The 23751-nt window shown below is 36.0% G+C and overlaps 1 protein-coding gene across 8 annotated transcripts in view; it reads right to left on the bottom strand.

Annotated features, from left to right (window-relative positions):
• Positions 1–6085: 6085 nt before the first annotated feature.
• The window catches only part of LOC101849195 (multiple C2 and transmembrane domain-containing protein 1), a 179984-nt gene continuing 162318 nt past the window's right edge, over positions 6086–23751 (bottom strand). For all 8 annotated transcript variants that reach the window (XM_035969055.1, XM_035969054.1, XM_035969061.1 and 5 more), the window contains 10 exons: positions 22843–22945; positions 22479–22580; positions 21596–21670; positions 20670–20789; positions 20109–20234; positions 19701–19748; positions 13049–13158; positions 12537–12646; positions 10905–11002; positions 6086–10463 (listed from right to left, as the gene is read on the bottom strand). In XM_035969055.1, coding sequence (XP_035824948.1) covers positions 10395–10463; positions 10905–11002; positions 12537–12646; positions 13049–13158; positions 19701–19748; positions 20109–20234; positions 20670–20789; positions 21596–21670; positions 22479–22580; positions 22843–22945 — 961 coding nt within the window. In that variant the 3' untranslated portion in view covers positions 6086–10394. The remainder of the gene's footprint in view (positions 10464–10904; positions 11003–12536; positions 12647–13048; positions 13159–19700; positions 19749–20108; positions 20235–20669; positions 20790–21595; positions 21671–22478; positions 22581–22842; positions 22946–23751) is intronic.

Here is a 23751-nt window from a genome sequence, read left to right on the forward strand (position 1 = left end):
AAAAGATCTTGGTTATGATAGGTTGTGATTTTGTTCCTTGAGCATGTTCAATTTTTCAATCCATCAAAAGTTGTTCTCATGTCTGCTGATGTTTCGTGTTTGACTGTCCCCGTGGTTTTATGCACCCCGAATAATTTAGCAAAATTTGATAATTTTTTGCATAATTTCTGATTATTTTCCTTTATTATTTTTTTTGTTCAAATGAACAGAATCGCATAATTTCACATTTTTTAGCTCAGTTTGCATAATTTCAAAATTTTTCTTGCATAAAACTACGGGGACAGGTTTGACAGGCGTCCCTGGTTTTAGTAAGGTGCCAGCATCAGACGTCCAGATGCCCTTTCTTTTCTTTTCTTTTTTTTTTAAACATTTTTCTTTCCTCTACTCTAATAGATCTAGATCAACAGACTGACAGTTACAGAGATTATAATTTTTTTTTTTTACTGATGTGTTTTGTTTTCTTTTCCAGATACACAACAAATTACTGTTACTGATCTGTTTTCAATTTTTCTGTACATAAAACATGAAAATCATGAAAATTCGTGTTGAAAAAGTGCAAAACACGTTGTGAATGGTGTTACAGTAACTTTGCATAATTTTTGCATAATTTTGCTTTTTTGTGTGCATAATTTGGCCTTCTAAATTTGTATAATTCTATGGGGACAGCTTTGTTACAGACTGGGTAAACAGTGACCATTGATCTCACTTACGATTTGAGTATGAGTTCTGGGCGGGGCTTATGGGTTATGAGGGATCACACGCTTACCTCACCAGCAGCTGAAAATTGGTTAGCTATTGGTCAACAGTGGGAGGGACCTACGCAACATGATCGGTTGGAGGGACTACCTAACAACAACGACAGGTGATTGAATTATGACAGCTCGCCCACAAAGCTAGGGGCCAATGCACAATTTATGACAAAACGTAATGGAGTCACTAAGGTGGCTGTCTAAGACAGGTAACTTATTGCTTGGTGTGATAGGGATTGTGTGTTAAAATATGTTGGCCGCGGCCGCGTTGGTGGACAGGTGCCTGTTTAACACAGTTAAATATATAGAAAAAACGCTAGGGGGGAAATGGAAAGTGGCCGTCAGGGCAGGTTTCACTGTACACATGTACATGTATAGTGGAAACCTGATATAACAACAGGGATGGAGGGAGTAGAGAAAATGTCCTGTTTTATCCGATCACTGTTAAATCAGAAATGCAAGGAAAGTAAGCATTTGTGGATTAATATAGCTGTAGCCTACTTATTCACGGGTAGTTTCCCTTGCCACAAGTACCCACAAACAGGGGTTTTGGCACTATCTTTCTCCTTGTCCCCTAAAACTAAAACCACATCAGAAGAGCTTGGTCCACAGCATCTGCATCAGGTAGTCTCATCTTCTTTCGATCCAGAGCAAACTTTCCATTGGAGTATGCTGCCACTATCTTCTCTCTATTCTTGATAATGATGTGAATCGACCCTTGTGGAATGTCGAGCTGGCGACATCTTTGCAAGTGGAGCTTGCTTTTTGTGAACAGCCTGGATTATTTCGTATTTTTTGTCAATTGAATTGAAAGGCATTTTCTCTTGCGCTTAACATTGTTGGCGACACATTACGCGTGCGTGTTGCTAGGTTTCGGGCTAGATCGAGGTCTGCAGCACACCGCAGCCCTCTCTACTCTCTTGTTTCACACTCTGCGTGTGCTTGCAGTGGAATGGCTTGCGTGGGCTTGCTCCATCACTGCGCTACTCTCTCTCTCTCTCTTACTTTTTACACATTGTTAACGAGCCTTTGTCCCTGCTATAACCGGTTGGGCTCCGTTGAGGCCCTGCTATTGCCGATAACTTTTAATATAGAGAAAGAGACGGAAAAAACGGGGATTTAAAAAAAAATCCCTGTTATTACCGGGCCTGTTATATATGGTTTCCACTGTATCTGAATCATTAACCACCACACCACTGCGCTGTTTGCATTGTATCCATCATCAGAGATTCACATTACCAAGTACATGTACTTGAACTACACACATAAGACACATGCTCTTCAGCCAGATGACATCGACACATTCATGCTCAAAAGTAATGGTAAAAAAATTTGATAAAGCACAACTCTACAAGTATGAATATGAACAACAAGTGGTACAAGGTAACTGCTTTTAATCAAAGGAGGTAAAGTACACATGTACATATTTTGCACATGACATTTTTACAGGAAGTATAAAAAGGATGAAGATTTGCCAATTAATGATACATTCTCTTTGTGACATTTGGCAAAGATATGAAAGCATGTAATGATTGAATGAATGAAAATGACTCGCATGTACAAGTATGTTGATTCTAGTCCTGAAAATTTATAAGAAGAGACCATACTATAACTATAATTATCATTATGCTTGCAGTCATCTGTTCAAATTTAGACAAAAAATCCTAGACTGGCTCTTCCAAAGTCCGGGCACCACCAAATGACAAAAATTAATATTGCAATTCCCTAGTCCTTTGTCTAGTTATCATTATATCATTATGCTCATCATTGTGTATGGTGAAGGATGCTGCCATGAGTATTTTATTGAAAGCCACACAAACTTTAAACTGTTGTGTACGGCATGAGTAAAGTCAAAATCAAATGAATTTTACATTAATCAATTCAGTAACAGTAACAGACTGAGAGTTTTCAATTACCTTCCAACACTTAACACTTTAAGGAAAAAGGAGACATATTGTGGATGAGAAAAATCATCATTACGAATCATTCATTACACTGGACACATTTTTTAACTGTGGACATATCTTTGTTGGACACAGAAAAAAAAGTTTTCTTTCTAAAAAAATGTATGTCTTCATACAAGTACAATGTACAAGTATTAAGTAAATTTGATGCAGTACACAACCCACTTTTGTGGTGCATAAAATAATCGAAAGTGTTGGTCGAGATGTAGCAGAAGAGTTTCTAAATTACAGAGAACAGGAAAAAAACCTTCTGATTTCACTTGATTTAGTTAGCTCACCCAAGATAACACCAAGCCAAGAGTAACACTAGTAACAACATAATTAATGTCTCTACGGACACCCCTTTCAAAAACAGAAAAAAACCTCAACTCAAGACAAACAAATTCAAAACACATGCAATAAGAAATGCAAAAACATAAAAAATATAACCCCCCTCCTGTTCTCCATAAAATAATAAGAAAATAAACAAGAAGTTGAAGAAGGGCCCTTTATCAACTTCTGACTTAGGGAGTGTTTCTACTGATAGGCCCTACTAAAATGGTCTAACAAAGTACATTCTACTGGTACCGTACACTTTTCCTCCTCCTTCCCATTTCATTTCTGCTCCATTTTTTGTATGTTTTTTAAATTTAATAATGAAGGTGTTTTACGCTCCCAGCAACATACTTTTGATAATTTAAGAGGTGGGCTTCAACTCTGATTGGCAGAGCCAACCCAGCCGAGATAGTCAATAAAATTCTCCTCATATCAGGTCTTTTGCAAGCTACAGCGGAGCACCTAACTGCTACATCACAAATGTAAATTATCTTGGTCCACAACCCTCAGGAGATGCAGTGATCCCCATTGCACAGATCATTCTCTTCCTTAATCATAATATTCAGCGGGTGTCATCTTGATACACAGTCCATGTACCACTAAATACACAGTCTAGATCAGTTCCATGAATATTAAAAAATCTAATGATGAAATGATTATAATAGTTCATAGAATCATTACCTTTGAATTAGCTGTGCATAATCGATACTGTGGTCTGTCTATATGATGAAATTAAAATTGCTCCACTCCGTCAAGAAAACCTGAATTATTATTACAATTATGTGAGAAAACTACATTCTTTCTATTGGCACTAATGATGCTATGGTAAGATAATAGGGGCAGGAACAGGGAGGGGCATGCTTAGTGAAATTTTTCTCAGACATCCCAAACTCTAATAAAATTACAGTCGCTCCGGAAAAAAGTGTACTTTTTTCAACATTTGAGGTTTTAACTAAAAAAAGTGAACTGATGTATCACATTCAACAACAAAGCTAGAAATAGCCCTAGTTACAGACATAGTAACATTAGTAACAAGCATAATAATAGCAACAAATTGACTGTTGGGTGCAAAAATTGGAACCTAAGTCAATCTTTTAAATTACAATTACATAGAACAAAACTTTAATTATCTTGCATATTACAATTTTTTTCTCCTAAAATTAAAGTCAATATTTTCCTGTAAATGAATAAAGGACAAACTATATTAAAGATGGCAGTTAAAAATAAAAGAGACTCACCACCCCTTAAGTAGAGGGAAAAAATGATTATTACATGTGTGATCTCATGAGAGCTGCACCAAGAAACAAGTTAAGTGTTATGTATATCTTTCACATGCCAAAAGTAAACATTCTTGGTTTTGTGAAACCTTTCTCAAACTCAAGTGAAATATAAGACAAAAATGCATGGCTCTATCTGTTCTTGAAAAACACACAAAGTAATTGTTATTTATGTATACTTGAGATCTCCTACTAGTACTACTATCTGTAGACTTATATCGAACATGATAGAGTCATAAGAGTTCAATTAATAACTACAATGATCTTAAATCAGGTGGAGCCCCGACCCAAGTTATGAAATGTGTTGTACAGACGCTGAGAAAAAACCCCCCAACAGCCTTGCGGCAAATATGAAATTGAAATATTATTTTCCAAAGGGTGAAAGTGACTAAAGGGCAGGACAGGATTCAAAACAGCAGAAATTTTTTAAAACAGACATAACATCATAGAATTGGTAAGATATCAAAATTGAGAAGCACAAAATATAGGCCCTATAGAAAGTTATTTTGAAAATTAAATTCATAACCAGAAGTTTCAGTAATAATAATCCCTCGAGGTCTGAGTGAGGGGTAAAATAAGGTTAGAAAACTAACAGCAACAGTGTGAAGTTATGTGTCAGTACTGAAAAAATATTCCCAAATTACATATATTATGGGGAACTATTATGATTCACATACTTATGAAATCAAATGGGTGACAAATTTCAAAATAGTTTTCTTTACAGAATTAAATTCATTTGCAAGTAAAACAAAAAAAAACAACCCCCCACTGCTGTGTGTAATATATTTGTATATATAAAAATTTGTCTTGGTCTCAGAGAATAAACAAAAACAAACAAGACAGTTATGGTCTTTCATAGTAAAGCTAAAACTAGGTTTGAAAATTCATCACTCGAAACTGTTTGCATTTCACAATGTGAATAATAGAGTAAGGACATGCATTATTGAGCGTTGAGAATCTTACTGACTATAAAATGTCAAGACACATTATAGATCTATCTATTTTAGTTTATTTCCGTCTTTCCTATATTATATTATCAAACAAAAGTGTGTCAATTTCATATGTTGAGCCCAACACAAGAACAGACCTAACTGAATATTAGTATGAAAAAAGAAGACCCTGTATTCCAAATTACACATTACAGGGATAAGCAGTGGCAAAAAAACTTATGAACTGTGTAATGCAGACTTGCCTTTTGTGTAAGAAATTTCCACAATAAATATGTAAGTTCTGGTTTGCTTCTCCAAATGATTCATGCAGTGAGGCTCGACACTGGTATTCCACACCAAATGACTGTGACCAATGGTTAGCTGTGAGTATGGTCATTTGAAAAAAACAAACAATCCAACCTTACTACTGTCCTTGTGTTCTTAAAAAAAAATAAGGGGAGAAAAAATTGTATTCTGTACTCAGACAACAATTGGGGAGACACATATTATTAATGTCTGTGACCTGGACTGATAAATATATATCTGTACTCAACAAAGAACGAAAAAACAACAACTTTGGACCCCCCCCCCCCCAAAAAAAAAGATAGAAACCAAAAAAAAAAAACAAAGCATTCATCAACACATTCATTAAAAAATTGGGAATGTTGACTTGAGCCTGAACTCGTATTCAACAAAACAATCATTGCTCAGATTTGTAACCGAGAACTGCTAGCAAATCAACGATTTTTTTGTGGCCAAGAGGCACCTTCCGAAAAAAAAAAATATGTGTGTGTCACAAAGAGATGGATGGAATCAGGCGCTCGTCAATTTTTGGGCATGTGGAGCTACTGGTATCTGCTCAAAGCTTGTTCATTTGTCTTGTCTTGCCTTCGATGAAAAAAATATCCAGTAATCTTGAATGCAAGTTGAGATTGGCAATTGAAAGGGGTGGGATCTCCTGGTTTCAGAAGTAAAATTAGCGAGAAAATGGACAACGAAGTTTAGCTTGAGAGTCAGAGGAAACTGAAAATTTAATCAACGTTTTTCAGTAAAATTCACACAGAAATGTGTTCTTTAATGGGCAAAAATTCAATAGAAATTCACAAACTAGCGGGAAAAGGCCAGTTTCTTCACTTTGATTATTTTGACGAGCGCCTGATTTCACCTCACTGCCTCACATAATCTATTTTTATAAAAACTCACTTTGTATTGAAGTCTTCAGTTCAATGTCTCAAAGTTAAGTTCATATCGAGGATTACTTATGCCATGGTATTTTTAAAAATCCTGGTGTGTTAACCTGTAGCCTACTGTGAAAGTGAAAAAACCCCCCACAATTCAAATTCTGAAAACAAGCTTCTCTTTATCTGCACTTTTCCATGGAGAACATTTGTAAAAGTTTAAAAAACAATTTATGAGACACTTGTTTCTTCATTAAGAGACGGTATTGATAGAAACATCTATCCTCTTCTCTAAAGCTATAGTTAAGGAAGAAAAATCTATACAGTTCAGAAGAATTTCATTCTCGCAGATGCTCAAATTACAATTGACTTCACAAGTTTGAGTTTGAGTCGAGTGATAAAAAAAAACTAATTGTAAATCTTGTAAATGAACTCTGATGAACTACGTATGCTTTAATAGTGACATCCTTTTCCAACTAACTGCGACTTCAAAGTTGCTTGCATTATACCATTCTTTTCCCCCCACATATAAAAACCTCAAAATCATAAGGAGACAGAAGAAATGGACAAATATTATGCAAGTTAATTTGTAGAATGACATCAATGGCAGACCAAGCTTGACAAAGAATAAAAAAAGACTAGCTGAAGGTTTAGCCTTAAACTAAATTATGAACACAGGAAGACAAAGTAGGCCTATTTGGAGCAAATAATAAACATTCTAATTTTCTGCAACCCTGGTTCCTATGAATCATGTTTTAATAATCGTACATGAAAAGCAAACGAGAAGTACAGATTTAATAATGTTTTTAAAGAAGGCATGAATTACATTCTGAATAGCAGATACTAAATTTAAAAAAATATTTTAAAATTAAGAACTACAGGCTTTTCATTTTTGTGTGTTCTGTCCATTGTCTGTCCAAGCACAATCCATGTCAGCTTCATGTAGACCTACTTCATCTTTTCTAAGTTACTGCCTTTGCAAGAGAAAAGAGGAACAGATACTTGTTTGTCAGGTAAGTGTTCATCACTTTACCATTTGAATAAGCCAAATTTTTATCTTCATGAGGAAACTGCACTCAGGAGTGACACCTGACTACATGCTGTTTATTCGCTACAAACAAAAATCTGTAAACAAAATATACGAGCCCTAGATCCATGCAAGACGAAAGAACACAATGTTTTTTATTACTCAAAAACACTAAACGACAGTCTGAATTAAGAACAATGTAGGCCATAAAACAAACAAATTACCAACTTCCCGAAACAGCCATAAAATAATAAAATAAACACAAGATCAGTCAGAGAATGAAAATATGAAGTGGTACACCTTTGAGTATACAACTTATATTTCTGTATAAGTTTCCTAGGTCCAAAAGCATAAACATACATCATGTCAGTATTTCCTGACTATCCTTTCAAATTTCAGAAAAACTAATTGCAAAAAAACTGACATCTTTCTGTAATGACTTTGTAAAGCAATGGCTCATAGTAAAGACACTTTGGCAGATGAAAGTCAGGGAGGAGCAGACCAGCTGCTTTGTGAAAAAATCAAAGCTAACCCCAACCCAAAACTGAAGCCATTCTGACAGGTATGAAAAATCAAGAGTCTGAAATAGAGATATGGTTGTCTGGAAGGCTAGAAACACTACCTAAAGGTAGCAAAACTGTCATGCACGTAATATCAACTGCCACGTAGGTTGAGAACCCTACAGATGGAAATCCCAAAGCTCCACTGGGAAAATGAAGAGGAAGAAAAAGCATGCGAAAAAAAATAAATGATTCAACAGTGACATTGGTCCAACTGGACACATCTGTACATGTACAATACTGTGATGTGATGTATGAAGACCAGTAACAGAAACAAGCTTCAAGCAAGAAATTTAAAAAAATGTATCAATGCTACAGTGACATATCATATTGACCATGAAACAATAAACCTGTGAGTAATGTAACCAATGACTTTAAAGCATTTATTCCATTCTTATCAAAGCACATGAAACATGTCAACCATACAATAATGATCATTCTTTCCATGTGACAGTCACACAATATGACCATTACTTGCAAACCTCTCTTTCAATTAGCACATTCACTTAACTTATTTATAAATCCATTTACCATAACTGTGAAATGAGCATTGAACATTGTTCTATATACAGTAACACATTTGGCTGAGTCTTGTAAACTTGTGAGTTATGATATTGAATGTGGAGAGCAAATTAGACCTGGAATGTAGATATCAGTTGAATTAAAATGGGAAAAAGAAGGGTTCAGGGGAAAAATGTTACAATCAGCATGACAAAGAACAGCAACATAACCTCTTGTCAGAAGTCCATCATAATACTTTCTCTCAAACAACAGATAATCATATTCAAGGCAACACAACTAAAAGAAATAATCACAAAGGCATTCACAACACCCAACCTTAAAAATCAGCAGGCTGATCTTAGTAACAAAATATTAAGGTCAGAATTGAAAATATGACTTCTCAGTTTCAATTTTAGCAAACAAAAATAATGAAATTCCTTGCAGTGATAAAGAAAAGACTGTTAAACTTCAGAGATTCTTCAAGATGATTTTACACCTTGATCTCTCATATTCTCACTGCAGGTCATACAGGCATGATGAACACATCTAACCTCAAATAAGTAAATTGCTTAACACGTGATGATTCAGCTACTGGCTAACCCGAAAGTATTGAAACTTCCCTCTATTTTGCTGCTGAGCAGAGATCAGTTGACATTGAGATAGAGAGTTTGCTTTTATGCCATTGCACTTGCACAAGTTCCAGTCCAAGAGGGTATGTTGGTGGAGCCAGGAACTTTTTCCTAAGCTTTTTCACATCCTTGATCCAAAAGTTAGAAGGACAGAGAACTTCTCTAGGATGAGGACAAAAAGCAAAAGGGTTGCCATTGCACATGGCAGTTGTCAGTAGCAGAAACCGTAGCAATTTAAAGCTGAAGAGCAGACTATCTGTGGTGAAAAATTCGAAATCAATCCCTACCCGGAATAGACGAAACCGTGTCCAGTCGAAATAATTAAGGGCACCTTCAAAATCAGCACATTGCTGTCGGAAAAGGGAGGGACACAGAGCTCTGGGAGTAAAAAAAACCCAGCAAGTATATAACATCAGCAGCACTGAATGTTGAACAACCTGCAGTTATTTTTTTCAGCCTTACATTCTTACTCATGTCAATGACCACTAGCAACTTGGTTTATACAGCAGTCTTACTTAGGGAAACATAAATCTATCAGTAGGCCTACTCACTAACTCATTCTGAAAGTATTATTAGGACTGCATAAGTAAGTCCGAAACTATTCATAAATCTAATTGTCCACAGGTTACAATTCATCATGGAAGAAATCTAATTTCTGACACATGACGATGGTGATACTCTTTAAACTTCCCATTGACCAGTGGTATGGAGTGTGCTGCCTCTACACTGGAGATGGAGGGAGGGAGAGGTGGGGGAAGGACCCTAAAATTGCACTTCACTTCAAGTAAAGTAATTGAAAGTCACACTTTAGCTGTCTGCAGCCATGGAACTGTTGGATCTGAAATTAATCTCTTGGTATCTAAAGATCCTGGATTTTCCTGGACATTTAGTTCTGCTGAGCAAACCACTAGCAAGAAAGTGCTCAAGTGTGGAGATATAGAATACAGAAGAAATAGTCTATGTTATAATGATTAGATTCCAGTACATGAACCACACCATAAAAAAGCAGTCGTGGGCTCACATTAACAAAGTAAATTTACATAATGTTATTTCATGTTGCTGTTGGCACTGAGGACTCTAGAACCCCCCTCCCCCGGCCAACAGGTAAAATCAACATCCATAATATTTAGGACAGATCTACAGAGGAGAAAAAATTAGAAATGTATATTGTATATCTATATATATAAGGTGAGTGAAGTCAGTGGAGAAACAGGGAGGTGAAGAATGTGAAGGCACAATGGATGGAGCTCTCACACTTCCCTCTGCTAGGATCTCTTCTTCTTTGTGGTTGATGTGTTGGCTGGAATATCAGGACGCAGTTCACGGAACTGTAACTGTAAAATGAAGAATAAAGACACATAATGTAGTCACAGTATCTTCATACCATATAGCAATAAAAACAGCAAACCCTCACCTATACAATACTTTTAGATACAGTGGAACCTCTCTATAACGACCTTCCATATAAAAACATTCTCTGGTGCCCAGGTCCCGATTTTTCTTTATATATCATTAGTAATTTTTTGTTGCCTCTCTATAACGACAACTCTATACGACAACATTTTTTCTGGTACCGACGATGTCGTTATAGAGAGGCTGCACTGTAACTGGTCACAGGCCTGGGTTATAAAAGAAATAAGTCTTTAAGTAAAGTCTTCTGGGCCTCAAAACAAAGAATCCAAAGATACTATCTCTCAGTAGCAAGTTGAACAAGATGTTCAAAGCTGGGCCAGTTGTGAACACATCCATTTACCTCGTCACTCACAGGCACTTACCATTTCATTGTCAGAAGGAACGCGAGATAGGAAGTCTAGCAATTCATTGTTAGGAATGGCATTTGGCTTCCTCAGCTTCTTGGTGAATTTGTTGATACCTGAATGCATATAAAAAATATATCATTATCACATAACACATTTCTTTCAATTCTAGTCTATAACATTAATAAGTATATTATTATCATTATATCCACCTATTTACCATCTCTCTCTCATTCTTTATCTTTCTCTCCATATTTCATCATCTGCTTACCTGTCAACATGTCACATGTGACATATCAACCATACACAACTTGTGTTATCATAAAATCAGAACATGTTCCTTTGGTGATATAAAGAAGAAAAAAAAAAGACGCAGAAAAAGAATACTAACTAACTATATTAAAATTATATCATATAAATAACACATTTTTTCAATTCCACTTTATAACATGAATTGGTATATATCCATCTATTTATAATCTCTCTTTTATTCTTTACCTCTCTCTCTCCATATTCATCATCAGCTTACCTGTCAACGTGTCACATATCAACCACACACAACTTGTGTTAGCTTAAAAATCAAAATCTATGTTCCAGTGACAATAATAATAATAATAATAAAAAATAATAAATGATATTTATATAGCGCTCAACCCTGGTTAAAATACACAGGCTCTGAGCGCTTTACAATACATGTACAATGTACAACAGTAACATAAAATGTTGTGTTCTGGCTCAAAGAAAATCACTCCAAATATTCATCTTATTAATTTAAAAACAGAAACAACTTCAGCTGACATTTGAATGAATCAAAAGATTTGATCTCTCTTAAAGTACTTGGTAAAGCTTTCCAGATCTTGGGGCCTTGGTATTCAAATGCCCTTTCACCCATAGTTTAAGTTTCATAGAGGGTAAAATTATTTTCTTTTTGTCAGCTGATGACCTTAAACTGCGAGTTGGAATGTAGTCTTAACAGGTTAGATAAATATGATGGTGCACTATCATTCAAACATTTGTGACATAAGAAGGCCAACTTGTACACAATTCTTTTCTCAACAAGAAGCCAATGCAATGTCCGTAAAAGAGGTTTAGCAGAGTCTCGCTTTCTTTTCCGTAAAACTAAACATGCAGCTTTGTTTTGGACAGTTTGAAGTCTTGATGATATACAGAACAACAAAAGGAAGCAGAAACAAAAATAGGAGGCGCAGTTGTTTGTTCATAACTTATGTAAATTAGAATACTATTTGTCACTTTTAAGCAGAGACACATTAGGTCAATAATCAGGTTGACATGATGTAAGAACAGTAGATTATACCACTACACTCACCAACCAGCAAGAAGAAAGGGAGGATGGCAAGTGGAAGATGAAAAAGAAGAAGAAAACGAGGGAAAAAAGGGAAAGGAAAGGAAAAACATCACATTATACAAAAGAACCCCAACAAAATGAAGTGATATAATGACAACAAAAGCATTTTTTAACGGAGGCAGTGCCGTTTGCTGAGCCTCATTTTGATTCTTTCATTCTGCTATCCTTGATTTGATGAACAAAACAAAAATAGCAAATTTTACAAAAAATAGAGAGAAAAGGATGGAAAAAATATGAGTCCACTTCTAAAAGTTTGCAGTATGAGATAAAGGATGTTTACTTACCCCACGCAAGAAGTAAAAATCTGAGAGGAATGTAGAAGAGGACAGTCATGCCAATAACGAGGACGATAACAGCAAAAGTAGACAGCCAGGGAACGCTCCAGTTAAAAGTGCTGAAAACATAAACAAAACAAATTTGATGCAGTTTATATTGGGGTTTGCATTGTGTTCATGAGGTATAATCATGGAGGACTAAGAGCATCTTCTTCTAACGAATTAATAAGCTCCAAAAAGGGACATACCAGTGACATTAGATTAACAAAAACAAGCATAATCTAAAAATACATGTAGGCCTAGCAGTTTTATAAGGACACATAATTATGATGTTTAAAAACTTAGTTCTCTGTGGATTATAATCAATCTCGTGTGTCTGGCACACTGGGTCACAGAATGAATGTATTGCCTTTTATACCATCACAGTGTTGATCAAGAACAAAAATCTCACTTACGAGGACGGCTGAGGTTGCATTTTAAAACTAATTTCAAAATGTCCCTGCGAGCAGTGTCCCACTTACTTCTTCACTCTCTCTCCCAGACAAGCCACAGTGTCCAGACCCTGCTGGACAGTCAGACAGACTTCCTGAATGGCATGGTAGCGCTCCACTATACTCTTCTTTTCTTCTGTCTGGTGACAAGAAAAACACAACAATTGTTATCAATAATGAGCTGACAAGCATAACAGTAAATCAGTAATTATCCCTGTAAATAACCATATCATTTAAATTAATAATTCAATACTTTTCTATGTTTGAGACTTATTCTTTCAATATAGCTACTCCATATAAAAAGCAACTTTCTAAAAAACAAGACCAGGTTGTTGTATTGACTAAATGGAATTTAACTGATTTTTCAGGTTAATGTCCGTCTTTGGCATATACAAATATCCACAATGTTAAAAAAAAAAGATGAAGCTCTTGGCCTCTATATTTAAAATGCTGAGACTAAGAGACCAGATAAAAATTGAACACTAAAAATCCAAGCACAAATTTTGTCAAACTTGGTTAAGACAATATCAACATTTTATATTCCCTATTCACTACTGAGCTACTGCGTTATACAACGGATGACATATTAACTTGAATGTAGTCATGAAAATAAATAGCTCTACATTTGACATCTATATGTTCAACTTAAAAACATATTCAATAATTGTATCACTCCATTTATGAAATATCATGGTTTTATTTATATCTTAGGTACAAAGGTTTCAGTTTCAGTCAACTTGACATACAGTTTTTTTACTCTTTCAGACACCAATATGACCTAAATTTTTGAACGCTGAAGAGAAATAAAAAATAAAATACAAAGGAAATGATTCCATGGTCGGACTGGACTTTTTGAATTAATGTTCTAGGCATTGAATATTACAAATCACTGTGAGATAGAACCTTTTCTGGATCCTGATTTCTACTATGAAATTGATAAGGCTGCTTTTTTTTAAAAACAGCCCCAGTTGCCCATATTTCTTTATTTCCCTCACAAACTCTCATTCCCCCACACCCAGTCACATACAATTCCCTCACAGGGCTCCGGCCACCTCAAACCCAGTCAGCAGGGGCGGCTCGTGGGGCTAAAAAAGTGGACGTGCACAATTAAGCTATTGCATGCTGAAGATAGTCGAGGGCATAGTAAATGAGACGGTGTATATTTTTAGGATCTTTGGGTTGGTGAGGGAGGACCTCGCGCTTTTTTTTCCATTCATTTTACTTGTCGCTTTGATTTCTAGTACAATTTAAAAAAAAAATCTAAACATCAATTTCATTCATCCTGTATTGGAACTGAACACTCAAGTAATAACTTTCACTACTCCACTTCAAAACCTTTCAAAGGCACAACCCATAGGACGGTCACGTTCACCTCCCTCAGGTTCACGGTCACAGAGTCACTTAAAATAGTGGCAACACAGACAATGAACCAATAACAATTCACTTGAGCACTCCGCTGGATTGCTCCGGGGGTCACATAATATTAGCAAAGAATAGCGTGCGGTCTATCGCGTTTATTTTTAGACTGGGCCAAGACTTGGCTGTGGGCTATGTTTCGGCACTATACAGCAGGAGCACATTTGAGATGTGCCGTCTTATCAATATTAATGTATCGCCAAACTCGCTACGAGTGTTGTCATTGCTTGGGTTATCCCCAAGGTCAGGTTACACTGTTGAATAATATCCTATTATGTTTAGCTATAGCCCGTGGACTTTGGCATGGCATTGTAGATGTTTTACGCCGCTATAGACACAGAAATGACAGTTATGGCGCCAGTGAGGACCTTGTTTTGATATAATATTTGGCTAGTGTTTGTTTCTGGCTTCTTTTATTTTATTATTGTGGGCGTTTTACGTAATAGAACGTTAAAAAAAATTTGGGCGGCACTGCACGACTGTGCTCTAGGGACGAACCGCGCCTGCCAGTCAGGTATTTTTACCATAATCTATCCAAAAGTCTCTGAAAAATATTCTATGTGTTATCCTCTAAAACTTCAAACAAAACAGTATAGAAATTCTTTTAATGTCTGCAAAGAAAAAAATATTACAGACACAATCAGTATATTGGCTGGGCCTGAGGAGTCAAGGACTCTTACATGGGCCAGAGGCCGAAGTGAGGGCTAAAATTAGTCTGGTATTGTAAGGGTTAAGATTTTAAAAAGGTATAATTATTCTTTTACAAACTGCTACCAGGTCTGAGTATTGTCCCTTACTTTTGAAAAAAGAAAATAGTTAAACGGAATTATTTGGACTGTCTTTCCAGAAAAACTTCTTTCTGCACTATGTACAGTTAGGACATCAAGGGATCATATCTCTACAAAAACCTTGAAATTCAACAAAAACAAACAACCCCAGATATTGAGGTGCAGTTTTAACTCATATTTCATCAGGAAGCAGCATAGTGTAAAAGATGATTCTGCCATTGGAAAAAAAGCAGAAGCAGATCATATCACCATAACACGGTGCCCATAAATCACCCACACAACATTAGGTGCAAGTGTAGAGAGGCAGTACCAAAACAGAGGCCAAATAATGGAGTTCACACAAAGGCCCCTGCATAGACAACAATAAGAAGTGACTTGTAATGTACATATAGGTGGTAGACAACAAAAGTAAAAAAGATGATGATTTTGTTTTTAGGTAATTTTGGGAAATAATACAAATTACAAGCACTTAAGATCACCCACAGTTATAAGGAGGAAGAAGTTTGAAATTTAAGGGATTTCAAAGACATGCTAGGAGATGAAAGCAAAGCGGGAAGACCAAACACTGAAGAAAGGTTTTCATACCTAAAAATAAACTGAAGACACCAATATAACCTAAACAAAAATACCAGCAATTACATAACTGAAATCTCTTTAATTATTTCTATAGCACATGGCTGAGATACAGATAAATGTATACGTAGCCAGCAATTTTCTACAGTTCTACCTGCTTAAGGACCAAAGCTATTTTGCTGAATTGGTACACAACTGATGTGTTTAAGAAATACATGCATAGCTTGGCATGAAATAGTGAACTGTTTTGTGAAAACTGACAGAGGAAAGAACAAATTCTACCTTTGACTATAGAATTATGAGGCACGTTTAATGGGACTCTGTACCTCTATCTAAACAAAGTGTACTGCACAATGTTTTTTAAATTCACATATCAATGAACTGGGTACATTGTACAAAAATGCCCTCATATTGTTTTACAGCAGTGGAATGTTGATGTATTCCATAACAACTGTAATAAAAAAAGTGAAACATCTGTCAGCAACGCATACACCAGAAAAGCGAGTAACAAACGATAAGCCCGTAACATCAACATTCCTACAGTACACTTTCCCCTGATCACCCCCAACTCTCTTTCCTTCCCCCACCCTTCCTAACAACAGTAAAAAAAAAAAATCCCCCCAAACTCTCAACCACACAAGCAAATTAGTGACTGGTATACAGCATCAACAAAGGTAGAAGCAAAAACTATTGTCACAAATTTGTTAATTAAAGCTTGCGGGTTAGCAAGACATACATACTAGGAAGCGATGAGAGATAAACTGTACAGTATCAAACACTTCTACAAAATGAGAGACCATTCACTGGGCATAATTTGCTTAATCCATAAAAAATAGGGCAAGCGGGAAAATTAGACTATAACCTTTCTCTGGGTGAAATAATGTGCTACATTGTGACAAACTCTTTATTCACTGGTATTTCATATTGGGAAAGCTTATTGAAAACAGGTATTACGAGAGAATTTACTCCACAAAGACCTTCTTAATCTTATTGTTATCGATCCTGTCGTCTTCTTAATCTAAAAACTAACATTTTTCATGTTTATGGTAAAAAAAAATCATCCTCTGAATGTGGGTCTTCATGTTGGTTAACAGCATGCAGCTGGTTTCAGTGAAGTTTTGTTGCATGTGTCATAAGTAAAAACATTATGCACATATGTATATATACAAGTACAACAAAATCTTTAATAGTTACACTGGCAAGGCAGCCAATGAAAGTCTGCAAGGCAGGGGGTAGTGTCAAGATTGTTTTACGTAATCGGGAACAAAAAGAAGAGAACAAATATTTTTCATGAGAAGTATACACAACAGCTGAAACTCTCTCACAACAGAATTAGTGAAAAATTAAACACATCTATTCATACTTGTGAGTATAAGACATTGACTGACAAACTTAAATTTGAACATCATCAGACTGGTTTTCCGTTTTTCACTAATTACATCATTTCCTCTTAATTCTCTTTTTAAGCTTATTTTCTTTATTCATTTTCTGATCATGGAAAAAACCCACATTGTCAGGTAGCAGTATGAACTTGTTTGGTTTCTTTACAGCTCACCTCATCAGGCTGATCTCCGGGAGATAAAAACTAAATCAACAAAAGAGGAAGGAACAACAAAACAGGTTGGGTTCCTCAAAACGAGTTACGAGTTAGATGAAGGTTACTAACTACTGGCATATAGATGTGGATGATCTCTAGCTGATAAAATGTACAAATGTTTAACCATAACAAAACTTGATTATCAGACAAACAGCATATACATGTTTCCCCTTACACCTGATGAAATACCCTGCATGATTTCAGCTCTTTATTTTTTTGTTGTTATTCTCCTCCTAGTTTGAACATCATCCACCCCCCCCCACCCTACACCCACTCCCCTTGTTCTAAATCACATGCTCCTTTATTTTATTCTTAAGGGAATTAAAGATCAGGATAGAAAAAGATTCCATATGATAAAAAACAGAGCACATTCATAAAAGGAAACAAAGAATCATAGAACTATCTTGTTGAAAAAAAGAAAGACTAACGAATAAAGGGTCAGTAGAGTGGGGAAGACAAACGCACAGCAAGCGTGAAGGCACACACCAAACACTAGTCAATGCTAGAGGGAAAATTAAGGCTGGAACTACTATTACAGAAGGGTTCCAAAAGAAAAGGCTAGCCTGTTAAGACAAAGCTCTAAAGAATTATTACCTTCTTTTGCTAGAGAATAAAACAAGACCAGTTTCATTACATCAATTTGGTAAAGGAGGCTTTACTGAAATCTGAGTATACTTCTAAAGTGTCTGTCTGTTAAAAGCAATACATTTTGACTAGTCACCAGGCGATTAGAACAAAAGCAACAAGTCCCAACAAACAATTATTACTTTTGCCCTTTCCTATGAATTCTCTTATCACTTGTCCTCAGATTCCATAAAAGTACTTTCACAACAGAAACACTCTCACACATGCAGCGAAACAAACAAGGCCAATTGGGCAGCACCTTGCTCTATGAGAAATCGTTCTTAGTACAAGAATCATAGGAGTAGGGCACAGGATTATTATCCTAAACTTTTCCTTTTCAATGGTCAAATCATGGTGTGGCAAAAGTAGGATGTCTTAACACAACTCACAAACTGAACAATACATCCATTCAAAACTAGCTTAACCCTTCCAGCCCCATGCACGTATAATTCAGAAGCGCCTGTACCTCCCACCATCCCAAGAGTGTATATTCTCAATTTCAGGGATACCAAATTTGTACATTTTTCGAAATTAGTGAACCTAATTAAACTTTAATTTTCATAATATTTTTTCATTTACCTTTAAACATTGTCATACGTTATTATCTAAACCTTAATACAAAGATACTCTACCACTTTTTAGAATGCATGCCTCTTTTTCTGAAATACTGCTGTATTGGCTGGGACTGGGGTTAGGGAGTGCACAAAAATGGCTGGGGCTGGAAGGGTTAAGAAAATGGCTTTCCCAACAGCTGCGACTCCATAAACTGACAACTCTGAGAGAAGTCACAAGCTTATACTATCTTACAGCTCGCCCTCCCATTCACTGTTCTGTACTTTTGTTGCTAGCATATGCTGGCATTACACCTTTTCAAGAAAGATAGGTTGTTGAAAACCCCAATAGTCTTTATTTGTGTATTATTTTCTTCACTTTGCTGTCCTTAGATTGCATTTTATAATGCTCTCTTGTAATAAGAGTGAGAAAATGTACTTTGGATTTGCTGATCTATAAAAAGGTGATAAAATGTTAAGAATATGAAATAAATACTGGGATACTGCACGGCTCATGAAATAAACAAACTGCACAATATCCTAGGTCAGGTATCAGAAACAGAAGACCTACGCATGAAAGAATGCTGGCGAAGAGCACTCTTTGTGAAGTTGACTTCACAACAAAACAGACTGACTACATTTATACGATACAATGGGTCACATCACAAAACGCACGAGATGGTTAAAGATCAAATTCACTGTCTTGCCACCAATGAGGATTTCAAATTTTCCCTCAAAAACATCATACAGCAGAGCATAACTTTTCATGATTTTTCATTTATTCTAAGAAAACTTAATCCCAAGTCTTTCAAGGGATATAACAATTGCTTTGTTCTCCACTCAGAATGAAATAAAAGTGTTACTTTATGCCAAAATCTAATCCTGTGCCATCAACACAATTGAGGGCACAACAAAAGGGACAACACAATGCTAGTAAAGGAATGAGGCGTTGACTTCATGCACTACTTAGTACTTGTCTGCAGTGACATCTGAAGCAAACAGACTGAGAACACTAGCACAAGGCAAGGGGCAGCAGCTTGGAGAGGACAAGACATGTATGCAGTTGGGATTCTGTGGGATGCATTCTCTGAATGACAAACAGACAGATGATCAGAGAGATCTAAGATTCTCACCTTGTCTTTGTCCTCATCATCTTCTTCCTCCTCCTCATCAAAGTAGTCCTGTATGTGTTCATCACGAAAAAAATAAAAGTTCATGAACAAACTGCAAATTGATTTCCAGACCTCGTTTAGGGGCAAAATATCTCAAAAGATAAGTTTGTATGCTAACTGTAAGTCTGACTACATCAATCATAAATAGCTTTTCAGACCTCATGTCCATGAAACAACCAGATAAACAATCCCCAGGCATTGACCATACACATGTCTAGACACTTATCACTTGTCAGAAATATAGACATTACCCTAAAAAAATAAAATAATTAGATCTTTACTTCATTATGCTCATCTGTATGGTATTAACTCAGAAACACTTGGCCAGAATGGTTGCCATCATTATGTAAATTTGCCTGGTGCCTTCACCTCTTCCACTGGTTCTTTCTTGAAGCCTCCCACAATCTGAGCCACCACCAGGTTCTTGAGCAGGACAAGAAGCAGGGAAATGGGCAGCATGTACAGCTCAAAGTTCCACACTATCACAAGATAAACCTGCAGCATACATGAGAGAAGAGGAGTAGTGAGAATAATAAACATGAACAATGTGATGTTCTTTATCAAAATAAATTCAGCCTATTTGTTCAAGGATATGGTGAGAATAACAACTTGTACAAGGTGATTTTCTATCATATAAACGCGACTTGTTTGTTCAAGAACATAGTGAAAGCAATCAAACTGAAACTGCTACAGCACTAAGTTATAGTAAAGCCAAAGTGAGAAAATGTCAACTTTCACACTGTAATGCCCTCACAATAATCAAACCATGCAAGGATGACAAATTTTCATCTATTCCACATCCGGAAATGTGAGATAAAAGTACAAGTATTTGTTATCTAATATATGTATTTATTTTTAGCATTGAAGTTGAACATGTTTATAAAGCTTCACCTCTGGTACTATGAGTAGGAAATTCTGACACGGACTTACAATAAAAGCTGTGATGGTTCTTGCAGGCGACTGCCAATCGAAACAGCTCTGAATGAAACGTCCTGTGTCGATAAACGTTCCGATGAGCTCAGACACTCTGTTGATGTTCTGTTTCATTATCTGATCAATGAAAAGAAAACATAGCGTGTCAAAATGAACAGTGAACTTTACCTGGCCTGAGGCGAGATTTAAAAATCTATGTCTTTGCTGAGTACACGATTTGACTCAGGTGGGAAAAAAGTGGAAGGAGGACAACAGTCATTTTTTTGGTGAACAAACCAATAATATAAAAGTAACTTACACACCTTCGGTGGCATTTTGTATACCTATGTAATCAAAAATTTCCTATTAGACATATGAGTTCAGTTTTAGGACAAATGAAAAAAAAGTCTCAACATCTCTTAGTCTCTTAGTCTAAGCATCTACACGCAATTCTCGAGTAACACAAGAAATTTAGGATGTGTGACCAACTACAGGGGTTTCAGAGGGTTTGAACTTAGAGACATAAACACTCCCCCCTTCCCCCCTCTATTTCACAAAAGGAAAACTTCCACATACACTCTTCTGATATAAAATAAAATAAAACTCATCTGATTTATTTAACTATAACACACTATTTACATAGGGCATTCCACTTTTCAAATGATACTTAGAGACTATACACCAAATAAAGCCTGCCACAATACCTCTGTAAAATGTTGGTGCCATTTCGTACACTGATTGCTTGAACTAAGTGTGGCTGACACAACCAAATTGCGCTCTATATCTCAATTATGATTTTGATTCTAGTTTTAAAGAGTCAAGACCTCATAGTCACGTTGCTACTGGTCTTTGAAACGGAGTTTCACTATGTGGAACGAAAGCCAAAGGTCAGAATATTCATTTTTTAGCAAGAACATCAAGGTATGCCAGATGGTAACACTCACAGAAATCTTGAACTTTTGTTCTGCCTTCATGAGCTTTTCTTCTCTTGGATTCACGGTGCGAACTGCTGCCTTCAACTGAAAACAGTGAAATGAAAAACAGCATGATTGTTTGTAGCACAATTTCTTTTAGCACTTTTATTTATTCTTTTCCGGCTGCATTCACTTTCTATAATATATCCACCTATGCTAACTCACAAGGACTACTCCACTTGATGCATCTTCTCATAACATTTCAAAATGACATCAGAAAAAGGACTATAAGCTTATGTCTATAAAATACACAATTTCTGTGAAAGTTTACGATTTGGATGATATTAATAGCAGAAAAAAAGCCTTTCTGGTTTATCTCCCATTAAAAGCTTGCTTTCTGTTGCAGCTGTTCTCTTTCAAAGACAATTATGATGTGTCTTCTATTTACTTTATCAAAAGCTCAAATAAGGATTCAGTTTATTCTGTAAGATGAAGTCTTGCGTTCTACAACTGATGTATTAAAAAATGTACAGCATCTACCTAGGAAAAATTATGGACAGCCCTAAAGTAAATATTACCATCATTGCCTTTTTCACACAGGTAATAATAATAATAATAATTGCATTTATATAGCTCATATCCATGCTCAAGAGCATGCTCTATGCGTTTTACAACTATTATTACCCTAGCAGACCCTCTGAGAACACTCAGAAACATTCTCGGCTTCCGCAGAAGCATACAGGTCAGTGTAAAGGCCCGGAACAAACACTTTCCCTTATGTAGGAATAGGCCTACTATAGAAATCATTACAAATACCAGCACATGAACTGTGGAGTTGATTGGGTTATGACCAGTGACATGTTAATACACGGCTGAAAATCAATGGGATTGACAAAGACAGCTGTTCACAAACCTGGTTAAATACAAAGTCCATCTCTAACAAGACAGCCCCTTTTGTCTTGTGCATAAGCTTTCTGTCTTTGAGGGCGTACCAGCGCCTCTCACCATTCCTCACCTGTGTATCGAAACGGAAATAGGAAAACACGAGTGAATCATTTCAGTAAGGATACAATGCACTTTCTGCAGAAAGAAAAGAAAACGTAATTTTCCATTCTTTCTTCCTGTATATATAGCTATTTTCAAATACCAAACATGAACAAATGTAATGAATGAATCCACAAATATCAAAGGCAGCAAAACATTTATTACTTGCTTTATCATTTCATAATAAGTGCCAAAAAACGATTGAATATGAAAGAACCTAAATTATGACTTACCCTCAACAAAGGTATTGCAATCTTCCCCAAAAATTCGACTTTCTTGTTCCTATCTTCATCATATACAGTCACCTCAAGCACAGAATGGATGTCCTTCACAGGGCTGATGACAGCAAAATCAGACCAAAAAGGTAATGTTATGCTGATTGTGAACACATTTACCATCAACATTAAAATAAAAACCCGTCATTCAGTATTAAGCACTAAAAAAAAATACACTAACAACATGAAAGAACACAGCACTACCTCGGAAGGCTTCAACATTTCAAAGGACAAATAAAAAACTATAAAAAACTTAAACAGAATGTACACAACCTGTGAACAGTAAAACATTCTTAAGATGTTACACATTTTTTTGTTTATTTGTAACTGGCTATTGAAATAATCGGTTAGTTTTTTGGTTTGGGATTTATTTGTTAAATAGAGATACTAGTAAATGGCGTTGAGCTAGGCAGCACTTTTGGCATTCTTCTGAGCTTGGGACATATTTAGTCAGGTGCAAGTCATTCACTTCACAATGAGAACAGGGTATAATGGAAGCAGGTAGACAACGAATATTAGATGACCAGTAAAAATTGATGTAGAATGATTATAAGATGGAAATAATGTTGAGAGCAAATAGGCTTACTATGGCAATTAGAAATTTCCCAGAACAGCAAATTGACATTAATAATCACACCATTCGTTAAAAAAAGGTCTTAAATATCTACCGGTTCAATTGGAACTTGATATGTCTATGTCCTCCAAAATTAGCCCGTAAAAGTATCTATTATCAGCTACAAAAAAACTGTCAATGTACAAAATTGCTTGACTACAGCAGCAGCCAGGACAGTAGTAACAATACTGATTTTATAAAAATTGGATAACTAATACACTGGCTGCCAGTTAAACAAAGGATCAAATACAAAA

Source organism: Aplysia californica, unplaced genomic scaffold, assembly GCF_000002075.1.
Source record: "Aplysia californica isolate F4 #8 unplaced genomic scaffold, AplCal3.0 scaffold00110, whole genome shotgun sequence".
NCBI classification, from domain to species: domain Eukaryota; kingdom Metazoa; phylum Mollusca; class Gastropoda; order Aplysiida; family Aplysiidae; genus Aplysia; species Aplysia californica.